Source organism: Anoplophora glabripennis, unplaced genomic scaffold (genome assembly GCF_000390285.2).
Source record: "Anoplophora glabripennis isolate ALB-LARVAE unplaced genomic scaffold, Agla_2.0 scaffold256, whole genome shotgun sequence".
NCBI lineage: Eukaryota > Metazoa > Arthropoda > Insecta > Coleoptera > Cerambycidae > Anoplophora > Anoplophora glabripennis.
Window position 1 is genome coordinate 178,670 of NW_019416358.1, and position 19,957 is coordinate 198,626.

At 32.1% G+C, this 19,957-nt stretch overlaps 1 protein-coding gene across 1 annotated transcript; it reads right to left on the reverse strand.

The window, feature by feature from the left end:
- Nucleotides 1-927: 927 nt before the first annotated feature.
- Nucleotides 928-19,074, reverse strand: LOC108907968 (dual specificity protein phosphatase 18-like). Its single transcript, XM_018711853.1, has 3 exons — nucleotides 18,858-19,074; nucleotides 9,262-9,535; nucleotides 928-2,305 (listed from the first exon to the last, which is right to left on the reverse strand). Exons 1-3 carry the CDS (start codon nucleotides 18,953-18,955, stop codon nucleotides 1,979-1,981), a joined length of 699 nt encoding a protein of 232 aa, XP_018567369.1. The 5' UTR covers nucleotides 18,956-19,074; the 3' UTR covers nucleotides 928-1,978.
- Between the last annotated feature and the right edge of the window lie 883 nt (nucleotides 19,075-19,957).

Genomic DNA, 19,957 nt, shown 5'->3' on the forward strand with positions numbered 1-19,957 from the left:
TGATGTTTAGTGTAGGGATCTGGGAAAGTAGCGAGATACAAAAAAGCTTAAATGAGGAAACATGTGCAGATTTATGATGTATCTAATTTTTTAGAAATTTCTATCTTTCTTGAATTATCGTATACTTTAAGTCGTTAAACCTTATGGAATCTGGAATGGAAACCTATTTGGAATGAATATATTGAAGATGAATTTTTCGAAACAAAGCGTCTGAATTTGGTTCGGGCTGAGGCAGTTCGGGTCATGAAGGTTTGGAAGAAAATGAATTTAAAAGAATGAAGTTGATTATGGTCCTGGAGAGACGAAACGTTATATATAAAAATTGATCAAGCCATTTGATAGAAAGTAAAAAGTTTGCCATGAGAAAGTGTTCTTCTTTTTTCAATATCACTTCAAACAAGGCTGAAATGAAACAAAAACGTATTTCCAAAATTGCGGCTTTTTTCTTTCAAATATTTCGAAAACTAATAAAGTTAGCCTTGTTTTTTTAGAGGCGTAATAGTTCGTATCTCTTACCTTTCCGAGATCCCTGCAGTGAGAAGCGAATTTGTAACATCCTGTATGAACTTTCTTGCATAAACTAAAATTTCCTTTGCGTGGTTTACGTATGGCAGTTTAACTCTAACTCACCCTGTATATTAAACAATGCTCTCTTAAAAAATAATAAGAAAATATATTTTGCTTTTGCATTTTGGTATCAGGGAAATAAAATATTAAAATTTTAAATTAAAGGTACAAAAAAGATTGCGATTATATAATTAAGCAAGTATTGCTATGTTACGTAGATATTGATCCAAAGTAAAAAGAGATAAACTTCAAACTTAATATATCCAGTTAGTATTTAAGTACCTACTTTTTTTATGGAGAGATTACCTTTATCTAACTTACATTGTACCAAATTGTAACCGATAAAGAAAACTCATACATAATAAATGAATATTTATTTTAAAATATTTAAAAAATACTTTGGTCCCAGATTTTACAATAGTAAAATTATTCTTCCTCCTCAAAACTGAACTTCCTCTAAGTTATTTCCTAAATAGAAATATATAATAACGAAGAAAAATATGTACAATGTGAAATAATTAAAAAATAGAGAAAGCCCAACTGTTATTACAGTACTATAAACTGCCTTATGAAATATGGAATTATCGGTCTTTAAACCAAGCTATTGTTTTACCAAGTCAAGGTTAGACAAAATTAGTCGGCAATTAGTCCATGATGAAACAGTTAAGAGATATGAATCATGAGACCTACCCTATTCCGAATACTTAATCCTGGCGAACCTCACGCATTCATTATCTTTATGTGTATTTCTATTTTGGTGCATAAATTAAGAAAGCTAAAAGCTACATTTTTGTAGAATAAAATTGTTAGCCTTTGTAAGTTGATATTGCAGACGTTGAACAATTTATATTGAAAACAATAAAACCTTTAAGGTCTAACAATATGGAAAATATAATTATTTGAATTAATTCGTTAAAGGTTTCTATCAAAAAAAGTTAAATACTTATTTGATAAAAACCTCAACTCTTGTGTGTGATTAAAGATTGAACATGATAATGATAATCCTAAAAGTTGCGATACTAAATGGTCTGTCAGTTTGGAAGTATCAAAGATTAACAAACTGCATAGAACTCAAATAGAAAGAGTAGAGAAATGTTTATATGATTTGGATATTTAGTACAAGTAACGGAGTTTTACCACAAACAAAATATATTCCTGTTTTCCTTCTCTACCATTTACTGATATAATTGAACTTGAAGCTGAACATTTGATTTACTTATTTTTAAATATTAAAATTTAGAAAAAAATTCTCTAGGTAGTATCTCACGTTTCATACCTATACATTTTTTGGTCCACGGTTTTTCGTACATTTCCTTGAACTTAGACCGATTTAAGTCATCCCTAAACACTAATTTATAAATCATTTATTAACAATATGCCCTAAACCTGTGACGAAAGAGAGCTACAAATATTAATGACGTCCACTGCTACACCGTTTCTTCGAACAATTTGTTATTATCCTGTATTCATTGTCGTATACATCAGGTATTTCCATCTGCACGCACTCGTTGAATACCATATGGACCGTATTGGATCCGAACAACTGTTTTTCGTACTCGATCAGTTGCTTGAAAAACCCACAATTGGGCTTTATCCTCGGCCGTCGAAGCTTAACGAAGTTGTAGGCTTCCAGTAAAGGTAGTTGGTGGTGCTTCATCAGGTAGGCTATGCAAATGGTGGCTGATCGACTGACTCCTGCTACGCAGTATACCAGAGTCTTCTTTCCTGCACTACAGACCTGAAAAGATAAAAGAAGTTTACTATGTTTTGATGTGAATCCTAGAAATTGAGGTGGAACTAAAAAATTTTACGATCTTGTTCATCTGCTTATTGATTTCAAACCAATGAAATTATTGAGCCCTAGCAAGTAGGCTACTTCTAACGCTATATTAAATGAATGAATTTTGTATCTTTAAAACTGTGACTGTTTGGATGCTGTTAAAATTACCTTCAAAGGTCTTCCGACCAAGCTTGGTGACTTCGAAAATCGGAAAGAAATAAAATCGTCTTGAGCCCGAGATTTTGTGAAAATCCGGAATCCATTTTAGAAGGCATTACAATTGAATAAGATCGAATTAAAGTTGATCCCCTTAATCTCAAAGAGCACTATTTTAGAACTATTTAAGGTTTCGTCCATGAAAATCAATCACTCTTTATAGTATTACATCTTACAAAATAAAGAACAGTTGGGATTTTTGGTGTCTGCAGTCTATTAGATTGCTACTCTCGTAACTTAAAAGCATCAAGATTTAACTTGATTGTATCAGCAGGTCATGATTATTTTATTGGGTACCGAGCTACGTGACAAAATTTATATTTTCTGTAAATGACCATTCCGCAGCACATTAACGTCTAAATTTACAGACTTAAAAACATCGTAATTAGCTTTTATATGGTCAGTTAGGCACCTACTCTATCCTATTATTCTCGTCTCGGTAGCACTAAAAAAATAAGCAGGCGTCTTTCAAGTAAGCTAATTAAAGTATCCGTGACTCTGTAGGCAGAAGTGTAACATTATTGCCAACGATGTAAACAAATGCTCAAAATAAGATGAGCGGTGATGTGTCATTGTGCTTTGACGCAAATAGAGCGTTTCTCGAATAGGTGAGGTAGAAATATTTGTCACAATCGTTTATCTTCAAAACTGTTTAGTTTTAATGCCTTTTTAAAGGTGTTATAAAATGTATAAAGCGAAAATAAAGAATTACTTTATTTCACCATATTTTGGTCCAATTGATTACATTTTATAAGATTATTTAACATAACAAGTTTAAGAAAATTAAAGCTGTTATATTGTGTCGTATGTACAGAGACTTCACAAATGTTTACAAGCCATGTGACTGCCGAGCTTAGACAACCAACATTGCAGGTCTGGTAGTGGTAATGAAAATTCCGTCTTCGCTCGAGACAATGTGTTCGCTGCTTGGCTGAATAGAATCTCAGCCAGTGAAACAGTTTTAATGTAATCCTGATTTTATCGTCATAAGCATTTTTAATTTAGCAGAAATTTAATTGTCAACATGAAGGAAATAAAATTCCCGAACAAAATTACTGGTCACGTGGCTTGTAATCATTTATGAAAGCACTGTACTTAATCCTCTCCAGTTACAGACTAATCATACAGGTCTTTAGCCTTAATTAGGAATTTTTGATCTATCATTGTTGTTCTCGGGCTAAACTCTGTGGGTTCGAACCAACTCTTAGGCCCATTGATTTCGGTTCTTTATTATTAGTTCTAAGTCCTCAGTTATGGCGAAGTTTTTATAGATGCCGATAGTGAGAAACTGTGAAACGTTTGAAAGCACTTGACGCGACCCGTTACAAAGACCGCTGCGGAACGTTTTGAAGGACAACAGCTTTTTCCCTAGCGGCTTTACAACCAACAATAGGACCCAAAATCAATATCATGGCGGGCCTAGGGGTTTTGATAGCGTGTCTTCCCTCACAGAGCATGTCAGAGTTAAAGCTAAGAAAATGTACTATATGTTTGTAACTGAAGAACCATTTTATTTAAAAGAACAGCTCGGAATGTGAATGATTCAAAGACACTAAGATGACGAGGATTACTATTACAATTGGAATCTATTTTAGCGATGTATCAAATGAAAATAAATACTATGCAGATTTTCAGCTCCACCTGATCCATTTATTATTTTATTTTTTTGCATAAAAAAAAGAAATGATGTTCATTGATAGATATATTACTGGCAGAAAATATTTATAAATATCATCGAACCTTCTGATCGTGAGGTATTCATGTTTTCTATTTTTAAAGCATATTTTGGTTAATGGACTGTTAAGCACCTACGTAGCAGAAAAATATGAAAATTTTTCTATTCTCATAAAAAAAATAAATATATTCTTCGTGACGCACATTCCTTTATGCCTTCAAAAATGAAACGTGCTTTGTTTGGACGAGCGAATGAAAACCGCGAGATTCAGTTTTTTCAAGTAAGTACGATATATGAAAGAAATCGACAAACTTTGAAATATGTGTATATGAAAACAAGAGGAAATGGTGATTATTCCGATTGTATTTAACATATGTAAGCCATTTCATTTGTTTTGGAATTTTACAAATATTTGTTATGTATACAGTGTGTCCAAGATAAGGATGGCATAGCATTAGGATCTAGGAAACGGTAAGAGATACGGAGTGGCTCAAATTAGAAAAAAGTTATGTTTTTTATACCTAACAATATGCCGTTTTAAAATTCCGCGTAGTTCCAGAGATATCCGAAAAAAAACGAAATTTTGCAAAATCGTTTTTTTTAATCAATAATTTAAAAAAGATGTACCTAATAAAAAAATAATACGAATTTATGAAATGTTTTATTATTTCTAATCAGTATTGCTAATAGTACTAAAAAAAATGTTAGATATTTTGTGCTGTATTGACTTTTATACTGTTATGACTTCCTCCAATAGATATTTTAGATATTTTGAAAACGTTCAGAGCCGTACTCAGGAAAAATTTTAAATGGTAGCTGAAACAAGCTAAAAACTTTGTTAAGCGATTACAGTAGTAATATCATATAATTCAGAATTAAAAATGACTAGATTTTGTTATAAAAACAGCAGCGACGTATTTAAAAAAATTAACCTGATGATGGCTCTTGGAAGATGAAACGTCGGATTGCAAAAATGTTGACGCCATTGGATAGAGCGAAAAAGTGACATATGCAATTTATTTTAAAATTCGGTTTCAAATAAAGCCAGAAGAAAAATAAAACGATTTTGCAAAATTTCGGGTTTTTCCGGATATCTTCGGAAAAAACACAACTTTTTTCTAATTTGAGCCACCCCGTATCTCTTACCGTTTCCTAGATCCGAATGCTATCCCATCCTTATCTTGGACAGACTGTATACGTATAAGTTATCGGCAATTCCGATTTCTGCATTCTTCCAAGAAATAATTTGCTTGGAAAAACAATTTCTTAGGTAAAAGAAATCAAAACATGAATAAATTCTGTACATTACATCTGATACCCTTCTAAATCGTATTTCAAGATTTTCAGTGCAAGGTGAGGACCACACCGATTTTCTGAAAAGTATGATTCACCATGAAGTGACAAGAATTTTTCAGTAGCAAACACATGTTTTTAATTTTATCTTGCTTATTTCCGTGAAGGTTAAAAATAAAGACATAATACGAGTCCGTGTCATGTCATAAAAAATAATAACACGGTATCTGTGACTTTCATGACAGGAACAGGGAGTCACTTAAAAATAAAGGTTACGGCCTTAACGGCGCCAGGGTTTTGAAAACATTGAGTGGAGTGAGTTACAAAACGAGCAAAAGATCTTGATAGTCTGAAGGCAATGGTCTCTGTATAGCAAACAAATGCTTGTTATGTTTAGAAATACGAGCGTTTAATCATGCATGTCTGCTTTCTAGAGAATTTTGATTTATATCGACATGAAATATTGCTGAGCTATTTTTACATCAGTCATATAGCGTTAGAAAAGATATGTGATGCGCCCAGTTCTATTGTCTACGATAAAATCAATATTTTGGAATTATTTGCGTAATTGGGGTTTCGCCATACTAAAAAGAATTTTTTTTTAAGTAAATAACCTCTTACGCCAGAAAAATCAAATTATAGGGTTGATAAAGGAACTAACTACTACTACTTTCTCAATCTGTAGTATTCTGGCTACGCAATAGTTATTTACACCATAAAGGAGGTAAGTATTATTTACTAGCCGAGGATGATTTTGCGCCCGAGCGGAGCGAGGGCTGGTCCGAGACTGGTAAATTATACTTAACTGCTGCGTGGTGTATAACACTTTATCTGCTGCCACAGTTCTTTATGGTTCATGAAATAAAGATTAGGTTTTATTTTTTGACATTTCTTAATCAATTCATTTTGACATTATTCGAAATCATGCAAAGACGCATTGGTTGTTTGGATTTTGTCGTTTCTAAGGTGTTTATAAACAAAGCTACATAAAAGTTGCAATTTCGCTGGTTTTGAATTATTATTTCTAAATGAGTGATTTTCAAATAGAAAGTGCAGCAAATGCTGCATGCGAATTTTTATTATCCGAGAAGTCGAAAGTGCGCTACGGACGAGCATATGGATATTTCAAAGAATGGTGCCAGACAAAAATACTGGTGTTTCTGAAATGTCACTGCTAGCATATTTCATGGAGAAGTCAAGAACATTAAAGTCACCAGCGATTTTGTGGAGTGAATAGTCAATGATTAAGTCAATTATTTTCATAGAGGAGAACGTGGATATATCAAAGTACCCCAAGCTGAGGGAATTTTTCAAACGCAAGAATGACGGCTATACACCTAAAAATTCTCAAGAAATTTATCAAGATTAGATTGGAAATTAAAACTAAATTGTCACGCTTTTTTGTGCGCTATCAAGCAGGTAGATGTTACAACCAAGAAGTCGGCAAAAATATCCTTTCTATGATTCCTAATAAGATTGCACAGTTTTTGAAACTAGAACATCCTGAAACATATACAGGCCATTCATTCCGAAGAACATCGGAAACGTTATTGGCTAATACAGGAGTTAATGTATTAGCAATCAAGAGACATGGTGGGTGGAAATCAGCCACAATTGCAGAAAGTTAATATATGTTGCCAACAGGATTCTTTACAATGACATTTCAACTCCAGATTCTACTAGTAGGTATGTCGCATCATGCTGTTTTAATGGATCAGTTAGATAATATTGAGCGTCCGGTGATTGAAATGGAGCGGTCAAATCATTTTGAGAAAAATGTGACAATTAGTAAACGCGAGGGGAATAATTATTCAGATTTTTTTTATAAATGTTACTAAATGCAATAACTGTACAATTACTATAAATATTCATTCATAATAATTAATAAAATGAATGTTCATCAAATATTTCTATTTATTTGTTCATGAAATATGCATTTATAACTCGAAATCGCATTTTTTCCCTAGGGAGGCAAGTTTCCTCACTTACCTCCCATTGTCCATAGCAACTTCCACTTCTATAGTAAAATCCACTTACCTCATTAAAAACAATGTATTAATAGTATATTTTCTATAGTGGGAGCACATAAAAGTTCATTTAAATGAGATATGATAAAAAAAGTACTACACAAATAGGTGGTCACTGCTACTCAGCAAGACCAGTCTCGCCACTATCAAGACAAAAACAATTTTAATGGAAGATATTACAAGGAAGGCAGTACTGACAGTATCAATTAAAAGCTGGGATCATTCATCAGTAGCAGGTGCGAAATAGCGGGTCGCCATCTGCCTACATTGAAAATCTAGACATTGAATAGCAGTGACTATTCATACGAGTAGGTGTAACATTTTGTTTATCTTAAATCTCACTTATATCTAAAGTTGACACAAAAAAATAGGTGGATCATTTAACGGTCAACTCATCTATTAATGAGAAATAGTAAGTTCGGTATATGTCTGGTGGTTCTACTGACCAGCGGCACTAGCATCACTCCGTAGAGTAGTGGTTTTCCGCAATATCATTGATTAAAACTTAATTTATAAAATCAAACCCTTGATTCGCATTTCTAAAGCAATGGGTTGGTTATTTTTAAAAGAATATGTGACAGAAGTATTCAATTAAATAAAAAGGGTAACGGAAAATACCACAAATAAAAGATTCCAAACATCGTCTACCTATTTAATAAACTGCTATCTAAATCCTCAAGATACTACAGAAATATGGAACGCACTGAATATTTTGTACTATCTTGTTGGTTTTCATTTTCCATATTGCATTTCTTTCATGTGTGAAATTATGCAAAAACGTTTAACTTAATTAGGACCATGGCTATGGTGCATTAGAACTATTAGAAGTTTCAGAGCTCTTCCACATTCTCCATTTTCAAATATCCAGTAGTTCAATAGTTTATTCAGTTCTTCGTTCAACTTCATATCCTCATTTTTTTTATTATCTACAATATTTCTATCTATTTTTTTTTCAAGAGTGAAAAAATGAAACGTTTTTTTACTAATTCCTTCAGATTTCGTTTACTAACATTAATTTTCAAACTTTTATTTTTGTTCTCTCTTTACAATACCATCAAATCTAAGTTTAACTGTTTTTATTTTCATTATTTGTCTTAAAAAAAACTTTAGAAAACATTATATAGACCAAGGAATTCTTAACAAGTACAAAAATATTACATTTATATTTTTTGACCCACATGCCTCCTTACTATAACCTAAACATAACAGAACAGGACTCTGGTATTTAAAAATAAAGTAACATGATTCATATTGAATTTATTTTTAAATCATTGAATTCCAACCTAGTGCATTCTTTCAAAATGAAAATATTTGCAGGAGTCGTACACCCTAATTTAAATAAATAAACGATTTATAGATTTTGACAGTATATTTATTCTAAAATATTGATTCTACTTTTACGTCAAATTCATGTTTATTTGTTCTATATGTCAATCGAATATAGCGTCTATGGACGAAGAACACTAAGCAGATACAATTTTAAAAGAATGAATGAAAAAATGTTTCGAAGAATGTCGGATATTTAAAATACTCTGTTATCAACAAATTCAACAATGGTATGAAATAATATGTTAGTATTAATTTGTAGGTGTAATTGGAGTTTGTTTTTTTTTATCCTTAATTATAAAAAATATAAGTAATATTAAATTGTTTCCGGGCATTTTAACATTTTCAAAAAGAAATAGACACACATTTATACTCACTTCATGGATCAAATCTGCTGTTTCATCAAAAAACGGGAGTATTCTTGAGTTACCAGAGTCGATGATGTTTATCCGGTGGTAAATGACGTCATCTTGTAGAGGGGTGTAAGGCAGTTCAGGGGCACACGATACTATGCATGATATATTGAAGGTTTCAAGAATGTGGGGATTTACGCTGGCTGCCGAGGTTAAAATTAGGTCATCCGTCAGTTCTGACAGGTTATTGAGGAACGGGGATAGCAGTCTTGACTGTATGGACTCCGACGATTCGGAGCTGAAATAAAAATGAATACATCTCCATAAATAACAGTGACATGAGTGTTACTAAAATAATAGCTGGATTGCATAGAAAGCAGTTGTTGGATTATAAGGTTAGGAAAATCAAAGAAAAAAACGTCTGCTGAGCTCTACTCTTATATAGATTTACAGAAAAGTGTCGGTTCCAATGAGTTTTAATTTTTATAACTATGTCACTATGCGACTGTTTCAAGATATTTGCAAAAAACAGTAGACGATTCTCCTGATCATTGCAGAAGAGTTTGTATAAACATAGTCTTCAAAATGATTCATTTTTGAAATGTACAGTGCTAAAAAGTTACATTTCTTTTTTTGTTTGTACACTATATAAAAACATACAATATCATCTCGAATATCATACAATTTGGAATATCTATCACACATAATGCATTGTAGTGACATTTGGTTAATGGAAATTTATCAATTTTAGCAAAGCAGGACAAATTAATTTTAATTTAATAGAGAATGCTTGGTAAATTTATTTAAGAATATATTTCCATCTAGTATGAAAGACAAATACTTCAAAAACTTTCTTTGAATGCATTCAAATTTGTTGATAGATGTAGAGTAGCACGAATTACAAAATAATCTAGGAAATCTTAATTTAGGAATAAGAAACGTATTCTATAACACAAACTTCCGACAAGAATCCCAAGCATTTGGAACATTCAACTAGTGCATTATTAATGTGATCAGAAATTGTATTTTGAAAATAATTAATTTTTGAGATAAATATCTTGAGATCATCATCATAATGTCAATGAAGTTACTGTCAATGAAGTATTCATTGTCATTTATAAAAATGAGGAACAGTAAGGGTCCGAGACAGGAACCCTGTGGCAAACAAGATGTACCAAACAAACTGTAAACGTTCTAAGATGTAAGATTTTAATAGACGAAGCAAATTATCAGAGACACCAGTCGTATTCAGTTTATTAAACTGAATGCTGTAATGAAATCTATTAAATTCCTTACGTTAATTGGTATAGACGACATCATTAGATGCCGACAATTATATAATAATTGTCGGTATCTAACGCAGCATACAGATATTGAGTGTAGTATAGAAGATTAGATGTAACAGATCTACATTTCATGAAGACTATGATGAACTTGTTTATCAAATTCCATACTGAAATTGGTATAGATGACATCAACGTAATTACTAGATATTGAGTCAGACATAGAAGATTAGTTGTGGTGGATCTACATTTTATGAAAATCATGATAAACTGAAGTAATTTTTTTATAAAAGGTACTATAAATTAATAATTTCGAAGACCTTCGAGAAGTTGTATATAGGTAATAGTTATTGGTCTTTAGTTCTCGGTAGCCTTTTTTGTCCTTTTATGAATAGAGGAAGCTTTTGAGGCTTACTATATTTCTAGAAATATACAGGGTGAGTCATTAATAATAGTACACCGCTTAATGGCAGATTGTTAAAGTCAAAATATAACGATTGAGCCAAACATGCCTTAATCAATTGTTGCTCATTTTCGTTCTACAGTTGAAAAAATATTTTCTTTTTTTATCTATATTTTAAGTATGTATGGACCGATTGTTTTGAAAATTTGTAGTTTTACGTTTTTTGAGGTGGCAAACACGAATAGTGTTGGGGTCACGTCTAGGGGGCGCTAGTTGTACTGTCCTGTCAATGTAAAAATATGTCTAACTTTTTATATTTTACAATTTTGAATTTTTTAACTAGAAATTGTTAAACTACGTTCAATTCTAAATAAAAAAAGGTATACCTACTTGTTACAAATCGATAAACTCAACTGTTTTCGAGATACAGACATTTTAAGTTTTTGAGATTCGACGGAAATTAAATTAGAAAATTATTTTTTCCAACGTAGTAGGCATGGACATAATAAATTGACAGCCGTCACTACAATACCATATTGTTTTCTACTCAATTTGATTAACAAGTATTTTTTTCCATGTCGTTATTTTTTAGAGAAGAGAATATCTTAATAAAAGGCTAAGAAAGTACATTGAAGTTACTGGTAGTTAATAATTTGTTAAGATATGCATAATAAAATCTTTAATTGCTGTAATGTTTGTCTAAATTCTTAATTCAGGCTTGGTATCTTAAGACCTGCTAAATTTCTAATTTAATAATTGATTAAGGCATGTTTGGCTCAATCACTATATTTTGACGTTAACAATATGCATGAAGTTGTGTACCAACCATTATTAATGACTCATCCTGTAGAGGTTTTCAAAGATAAATAAAAGTTAAAGGAACGACCAAGATAAATATAATATAATCCCATATTAAGAAGAATGGAATTTGAATTATGAGCGATATAAGATTTTCGCATTTTTGAATTCTAATTAAACTGATCCGTCATATAAAATGGTTTGGTTATTTATTTTTTGTTGAATTAGCAAATTAATTGTTTGTACAAGGATTGTTATAAACTATCCAACTATTACTTTATACAACATTTTGACAATTCAGTTAAATTTCGTAGATTTACAGATAACAAAAATGCAATTTTCACATGAACAAGAGTGATAAAGGTTTCAAACTTATTGATTAATTAATTTGAAGAATATATGGCTTTATCCCGTGTGAAAATTGTATTTTTGAATAATGAACTTTAACACTGTGAACGAAAATTAAACTGAACTGTCAACATTTTGTTTAAAGTGGACGTTTTCTTTTCAAAGCACTCTTTGTAAAAATAGACAATTTGGTATTTTAACGTAAACAAAAACGATTAAAGATTAGAAATTAAACTTCTCATCGACAAGTTATTCGTCATGAAATTCCGACCACTTTGCCATTATTTTACCGATTATGTACCTCTTAACATAACCGAGATACCAATGTTTTTAACTGTTTTTTTTTTGTAATTAAGAACACTCCATATCACAAAAAACCAACTTTCATTAACTTGTGGCATAGAATATGCCATTAACTTTGGCTAAGCATTTTAGTAACACCCTGTATAAGATTGTGAATAAATTATAAAACGTGACGCGTGCCTAAACTCCTATTTTGATATTCTCGCACACCTTTCGTGGTTAAGTTATATTTGTACATCAAAGCCATCCGAGTTCAGAATAAATTGCAATAACTCGGAGCCACAAATCATGCGACGTTAATTGTGTCATCGAGGCAGTTTATATAGTCACGATCGTTATATAAAAGCCACAAATTCATTTTGGCCGGTCCAATAACTGTGACACATTTCACTTCAATCATACAGAAAGGTAGGCATAATTAATTCAGCGATATTTCAGCGTAAGCATAAAGCTCCGAGGCAATTTATAAGTTGGCAAAAGTTTCTAGGACAAATTTCATGCATACCTTTAGAAGAATTTATAACTTTACTCATAAAGTCTTTCCTGTTTCGCTTTAGCCAAACGTAAATTATGTATGATTACGGCCAATTTGCAGAATTTATGCACTCTTTGATGTGATAATTAACGCCGAATGGTTTTCTCCTTTTGGAAATGTGACATGCGTGTAGTTTATCAAATGTCTTGTTAGTGTCAGCGCTAAGGTGGACTTTTTCACTGGCTAGGTGACAATTAAGAAAGAGGCGCACAAATTAGAGAGTTGTATGATTCAGGGTGCTCCAAATTTTTCGAAACTACGAGAAAATTAAAAAATTGGAGTAGCTGTAGCTTCTGTATAATAAAAAAATAAAAAAATAAGTAAATAAAGTAATAAATATAATAATTTACATTATAAGAAAAAATGGGAAAAGGTACCTATTCTTCTTCTTCTTCTTCTTTTTCTTCTTCTTCTTCTTCTGTCAGAATATGTTGGGTGCCAGGGCACAAAGACATTTGTGGAAATGAGAACGCGGATGAACTTGCTAGGAAGGGATCCGAGACAGAGTTCATTGGCCCGGAGCCCTTCTGTGGCACATCTCCCAGTGTGGTCAGGCGAGCTCTGGGCACAGAACACAGGAAATACTGGACTTCAAGGCCAGGACATAACCATTCTAAGGAGCTCATGGAGTATCCTTCGAAGGAAAGAGCGAATGATCTACTGAGCTTAAACAGAATCCGGCTCAGGAGAGTGACAGAACTCATAACGGGACACTGTCACTTTAGGAAACATCTACATAAGCTAACGCTTGTAGACAGTCCGGTCTGCCGAGGATGTGAATCGGTGGATGAAACTTCTCTGCATATCCTGGGCGAGTGCCCGGGATTTGCACGTAGCAGAATGGCGCTCCTTGGGAGACCCTATTTGAACCCAAGGAACTGAGAGAAGTGTCAGCAAGGAAGCTTTTGGACTTTGTAAAAAGGACAAATCTACTTGCTGAATAGGACTAGTGTAGTGGGACGCACAATAGGCCTAATTAGGCCGCAGTGCTATGGGACTTATTAGGACCAACCACTAGATGAATAAGAAGAAGACCTATTCTAGTATTAACGCATTTATTTATTTTTACGTTTATATATTTTATATTAATTGTGTATTATTAACATTTTTAATTCGATATCAAGATATATGTTAAAGTTTTTACAAAATATGTATTGGAGCAAGTCGATTCCTGAATACATAGGAATACAGGGTGTTAAACTTCAAAAAATACTTTTAATTGTTTTAAATAAGTAATTTAAAAACTAGTAAGTGAAATAATTTGAAATTGGGCACATGTATGTAAACATTGTCCAAAATCTTAATGCTTTTCCTAAAATTTACACGCTCCAGTGGCGGAGATACAGGGTATCGGTGACATATTTTTCTAAATAAAATAGTACGCCACTGTTATTAATTTCTTTATTCGAATAAATAATAACCGAATGATTAGTGCTTGTCATGTCATTTAAATAAAAGTGTTTTCAGTTGTTTTTTTAAGTTTTACTCGAAAATCAGTCTTTTTTCGAAAAACATAAAAGAGTAGTATTTTATAGAACATTGAAAGACGAATCCGAAAATATCATGACTGTTAACGTAAAGCAGTGGTAAATTGTTACAGTAGTTTTGGTAACAGAACTTTATTGGCTTATCTTTTCTTGGAATTCTATCTTAACAAATATTGTACGGACTCTAAGGGACAACTCTACATGGAGGATCATAATAAGTAGGGAGTTATGGATGATCTTGTGTGTTTAAGGATTACAGAAAGATCGGAGTTTTATGTTTGAAAGCAAAACGTATAAAAATACCAATGATAGTATGCACTAGCGTGAAACATTTTAGAGAAAACTTGCAAATGAGAAAGGAACGTTAGTATTCTTAAGGGGTGTATTGCTAAACATTGAGAAAAATAACGAAAGTTGAAAAGTCTCATTATTAGTAGTTGGAGCTAGGTAAAGAGATAGCAGCCTCATGGGAGATATTGATGTGAATTAAGGAGAGTGGACACTTTATGTTGTAGGTTGGAGTGCTGTTTTTGTTGAAATATATTAAAATCTGAAAGTTATAGTAAAAAATTAAACAAAAAAAATTTTGAATGTCCGTAACTCTTTAACTCTTTAAGAAAACATTTTTGTATAATATGTTATAGGTTAATTGTATTGGTTTGGCAGGAGAAAGCTTTGGTTAATTAAATTCTTTACACCGAATTTTGATTCACATTGTATTCTTACATATTTACCTAGAATGAGTCATTCTCTCAAAGGAATTCCTGTCATTACTTTACAATTTATTATTTTTTTAAATTTTATTTGATTATTTAAATTATTTATATCTATCAATATTTTCCATTTACGATTATTACTCTTATCAGAGAAAATAGTTTATAACACTTAATAGTTTTTTTTACAGTCTGAGTCAATTTGATGTACTTACACTAATAGTCCAGTCATTATAGACATGAAAGAGCCTGTTTTGGGGAAAAAATACTATTAGAAGTTTATCTGCGAAATATTGTTCGGAAACCTGTTATAAATAAAANTACACACTGACAGTATTCATTTTGGGGTACTTGCAAAACACAATAACCTTCAAATTCCTTAAAATTTTTCGCCTGCGCCCCTCACACCCCCCGCAGCAATTATGATGTACGTCCTCTTTTCAAAATGCGCCCCCCCCCTGTATTCAAACCCACGGGCCGCCACTGATTCATAAATGAAGAAGCGTTTTCTTTTTCTAAATTTAAGAATATTCTTATAATAAGTGAGGTGCAAAGTGAATTTCTCAAATAATATGCAGGGTATCTGGTAACTATCTGCAAATCTCTCGACAGCATAAAGGGGAGGTGAAAATAATATTAGAACTTTCTATTTATTTTCTCATGTTCCTCCTAACTGAGATATCAGTCAAGTTCCCAAAGTGTATCTGGTGACTTTTATTTTTTGCTCTAACTTTAAAACCACCTTTGGTTTATTAAAAGTCTGCTGTTGCGTATTAGGTACAAATCGGTGTAAAATTAGTCTGTTATTGATACAGATGTCCAGAAACGGACTGGCCCTAACAAATATTCAGTTCTTGAGACAAACCAATTTCTCAAATGGGCAGAAATTAGATATATTTTTAAAAATTGTTCTAATAATCATAGCTTAAGAGAAATAAGTAAAAGATTAAATATAATAATTTACATTATAAGAAAAAATGGAAAAAGGTAAATATCAATGCTTCCCCAGTGCACATGAAATAACATTCCAGGATTATTACGAATCTGACTACAATTCTGTTCTCAGCACAAGTTACAGGTACCTATTCTTCTTCTTCTTCTAGCCTTGGGTGCCAGGGCACAAAGGCATTTGTGGAAATGAGAACGCGGATGAACTTGCTAGGAAGGGATCCGAGACAGAGTTCATTGGCCCGGAGCCCTTCTGTGGCACATCTCCCAGTGTGGTCAGGCGGGCTCTGGNTTATATCTATCAATATTTTCCATTTACGATTATTACTCTTATCAGAGAAAATAGTTTATAACACTTAATAGTTTTTTTTACAGTCCGAGTCAATTTGATGTACTTACACTAATAGTCCAGTCATTATAGACATGAAAGAGCCTGTTTTGGGGAAAAAATACTATTAGAAGTTTATCTGCGAAATATTGTTCGGAAACCTGTTATAAATAAAATATCAAAAAATCAACTCGAGGCTAGTTGGGAAAGTTGGTTTTTTGACTCGCGTAAAAAAACTATTATTCGCAGCGAAAAAAAGTTTATACAAAAAAGGTAGGTATTAAATAAGCCTACAAAATGAGAAAAGTCCGATTAAATTCCGATAATTTGTTTATGCATGCACACGAGCTCAAAAATGGTCGAAAATTGCCGTTTTTTTTCAATTGCTAATAATTAATGCAATTTTCATCGCAGACACTTATAATTCAGGATTTTTGAGGCTTTTTACACCCTTAATAATAATTTGTTATCTAAGAAGATGCTATTTTCAATTCATTTTTCCCAAGCTCACAGGCGTTGTAGGGTTTCGATCATTAGTTGTTTTTGTACCTAAATAGTTGTATTGACATATGCATTTACTGATAATTTAATTTTTCAAATTTAATTTGTTTAAAAATGACTGAAAAAATGTTAATATTTATTAAATTGTTAAGATAGGTAATTATTATAAAATAAAATAGTAACCTCTTTACTTTAGTTTTCTTCGAATTTAAAAAAAAAATCGTTGTTGTAAGTTGATTAGAAGCTGAGATAATTTTTTTTATTTATTTAATCGCAGTGACCTTAATTATTAATATTAAGAGCCGAAATTTGGAGAGAGTATACATTAAGAGCTATATTTTCATGTCCTACATTAACATTAAGGTGAATTCAACTATTTAATTGCGAAAAAGAAGATAGCGGCGATGCGTTCTATTACTTGGTCTAGCGAACGAGTGGGGAGAGCGAGGCGGAGCATGCGCGCTTAACAATTTAATAAATATTAACATTTTTTCAGTCATTTTTAAACAAATTAAATTTGAAAAATTAAATTATCAGTAAATGCATATGTCAATACAACTATTTAGGTACAAAAACAACTAATGATCGAAACCCTACAACGCCTGTGAGCTTGGGAAAAATGAATTGAAAATAGCATCTTCTTAGATAACAAATTCCGCCAACGCCAAGCTAATGAAGCTTTTGGGCTGAAATTTTTACCACTTATTAAGGGTGCAAAAAGCCTCAAAAATCCTGAATTACAAGTGTCTGCGATGAAAATTGCATTAATTATTAGCAATTGAAAAAAGCGGACAATTTCGACCATTTTTGAGCTCTTGCGCATAAACAAATTATCGGAATTTAATCGGACTTGTCTTATTTTACAGATTTATTTAATACCTACCTTTTTTGTATAAACCTTTTTTTCTCTATGAATAACAGTTTTTTTACGCCAGTCGAAAAACTACTTTTCCATAATTTTGACCATTGTTTTAACAAAGTTTCCCAACTAGTCTCGAGTTGATTTTTTGATATTTTGTTTATAACACGTTTCTGAACAATATTCCGCAGAGAAACTTCTAATAGTATTTTTTTCCCGAAAAAAAGCTGTAATGACTGGCCTATAAAATAAGCATGTTAAACGAGACCTTAGAACTATATCCAAGGTTAGAACCTTGCGGAATATTTTAAATGACATGTGTCAAGAAATATTTCATTTCATTCACCTCTAAAATTAAAGATGCGGTTGGAAGCCAATATATTAAAATGAATGTGACATAATCGTGAAATTCGAAAGATCAGTAAATTTTCACTATTTTCAATATTTTAAATGACAAAGGCGTGTAGATATTTCAGTTTATTAACCTGAAATTAATAATGTACAGAACGAAGTTCGATACTAAGCTAGTGAAATAAAACTTGGATATGACATTATTTTGAAATTCCAAAGATTAGCAAATTTTCATCAGCAAAGAAGTTTCCCGAAAAATCTAACTTTTCTTGACTTGAATTTGGGCTATATTTCAAATAATGTCATCATGATGAATTTTAAATTTGCATCTACAGGAAATAACAACAAATGAAAGTAACATGAAAAATAAATCGCTCATATTTTGAATGACATAAATAAAAATTATTAAGAAAGGTTGCTGTAAAAGTTTTGTCAGAATTTCAATTTGTAGGTAAATGGGACTACTTTGGCATACGTATTGAAAAAAGCAATCAATGTAACGTAATTCTAAATTATGAAAAAGACGATAAGAGTATTTACGAATTATTAAAAGATTACAAATTTAAGAACTGAAATTGTGACAATTTTCGTAAATCTATATAAAAGCAAATGCAGTTTACTATTATCATCATTTTCAGACTTTTTCTCATCCTGAACACTCTGTATATAAAAATTTATTACATTTGTTTTAAATGAAGGGAAAATTTAAAAACATGTTTCAAAAACTCACGATACGAATTGTTAGATAAAAATACTATCTTACCTTTGACTAATTTCCACATCCACACTTTCCTTGAGAATATCCTGCACGGCATTGTCCTTAAACTCCTCGAACTGCTCCGTAACCCCCTCGATCTCCATCGCGCTCTCCGAGTAAACAATGCGACTGATCAGCTGAAAACCGCAGCGCTGAAACTCCGTGGCTGAAGTGAAAGTGGTTTTCGATCGGGGACCGCCGAAATACTGAAATACTGCCAAATGCCAAACGCGACTGAGTCATAGGATCCCGCGCTTACCTGTGGTTTTAAACCGGGTTTAAGTGCCGCGAGCATGCGCCTCGTGGGCGCATTCCTGGGGGAATATTTGTGTAAACACTGCATTCCGGGCAGTATTTTCAGCTGAAAGGTTTCCAACGGCGCAGATAGCCGCTCTATATGCAATTAATACGGTCCGATCGATGGTATTTTTATGCGAGTTGAATGCATGTTTACAACCTTGAGAGTGGAAATGTTTCATTAGTTTTCTCCCCAGGGACATTTTTGATATTAGTGAGTTGACATTTTTTAGGTTTTCATTATTTTTATTATTTGTTATAAATTTTCTCATATTTGATATGAAATTCAAGTAATAGGCTATTGAATAGAGGATTAAAAAAAGAACTATGAACGTTCAAGATATTTTATTACATGAATCGTTCAAATAGTCATTTTAGATGAAAAACCCGCGGAATGCTATTAAATTAGAGGGTGGAAATTGGAGATAGGGGTGAAAATGCACCCCTTTCAGTTTTTTAATTGTAGCTCGAAAACGAAGCAAAATTTCGCTGCAGTTCATAGGAAAAATTATTTAAAGAATTGAATTTCCCATCGAAATATCTTACAAAAATTAAAAGGAAAATTTTACGCAAAAAAATCGTTAATAAACAATTTGAAAAAAAGCAAAAAAATCGACTTTTTGATTTTTTTTTACTTTTTTGCCTCTAGTTTTTTTTAGTAAAGATAGATAGGTATTTTCATAGAAAAAAACGAGGTTGTAAAGTATTTTTGGATGAAAACTGACTGATATATGGCCGCTCAAACTTAGCCAATTTTCGTCGCGTTTACCCTTATACGGTATAATTCAAATTTTTTGCAAAAAAGAAGG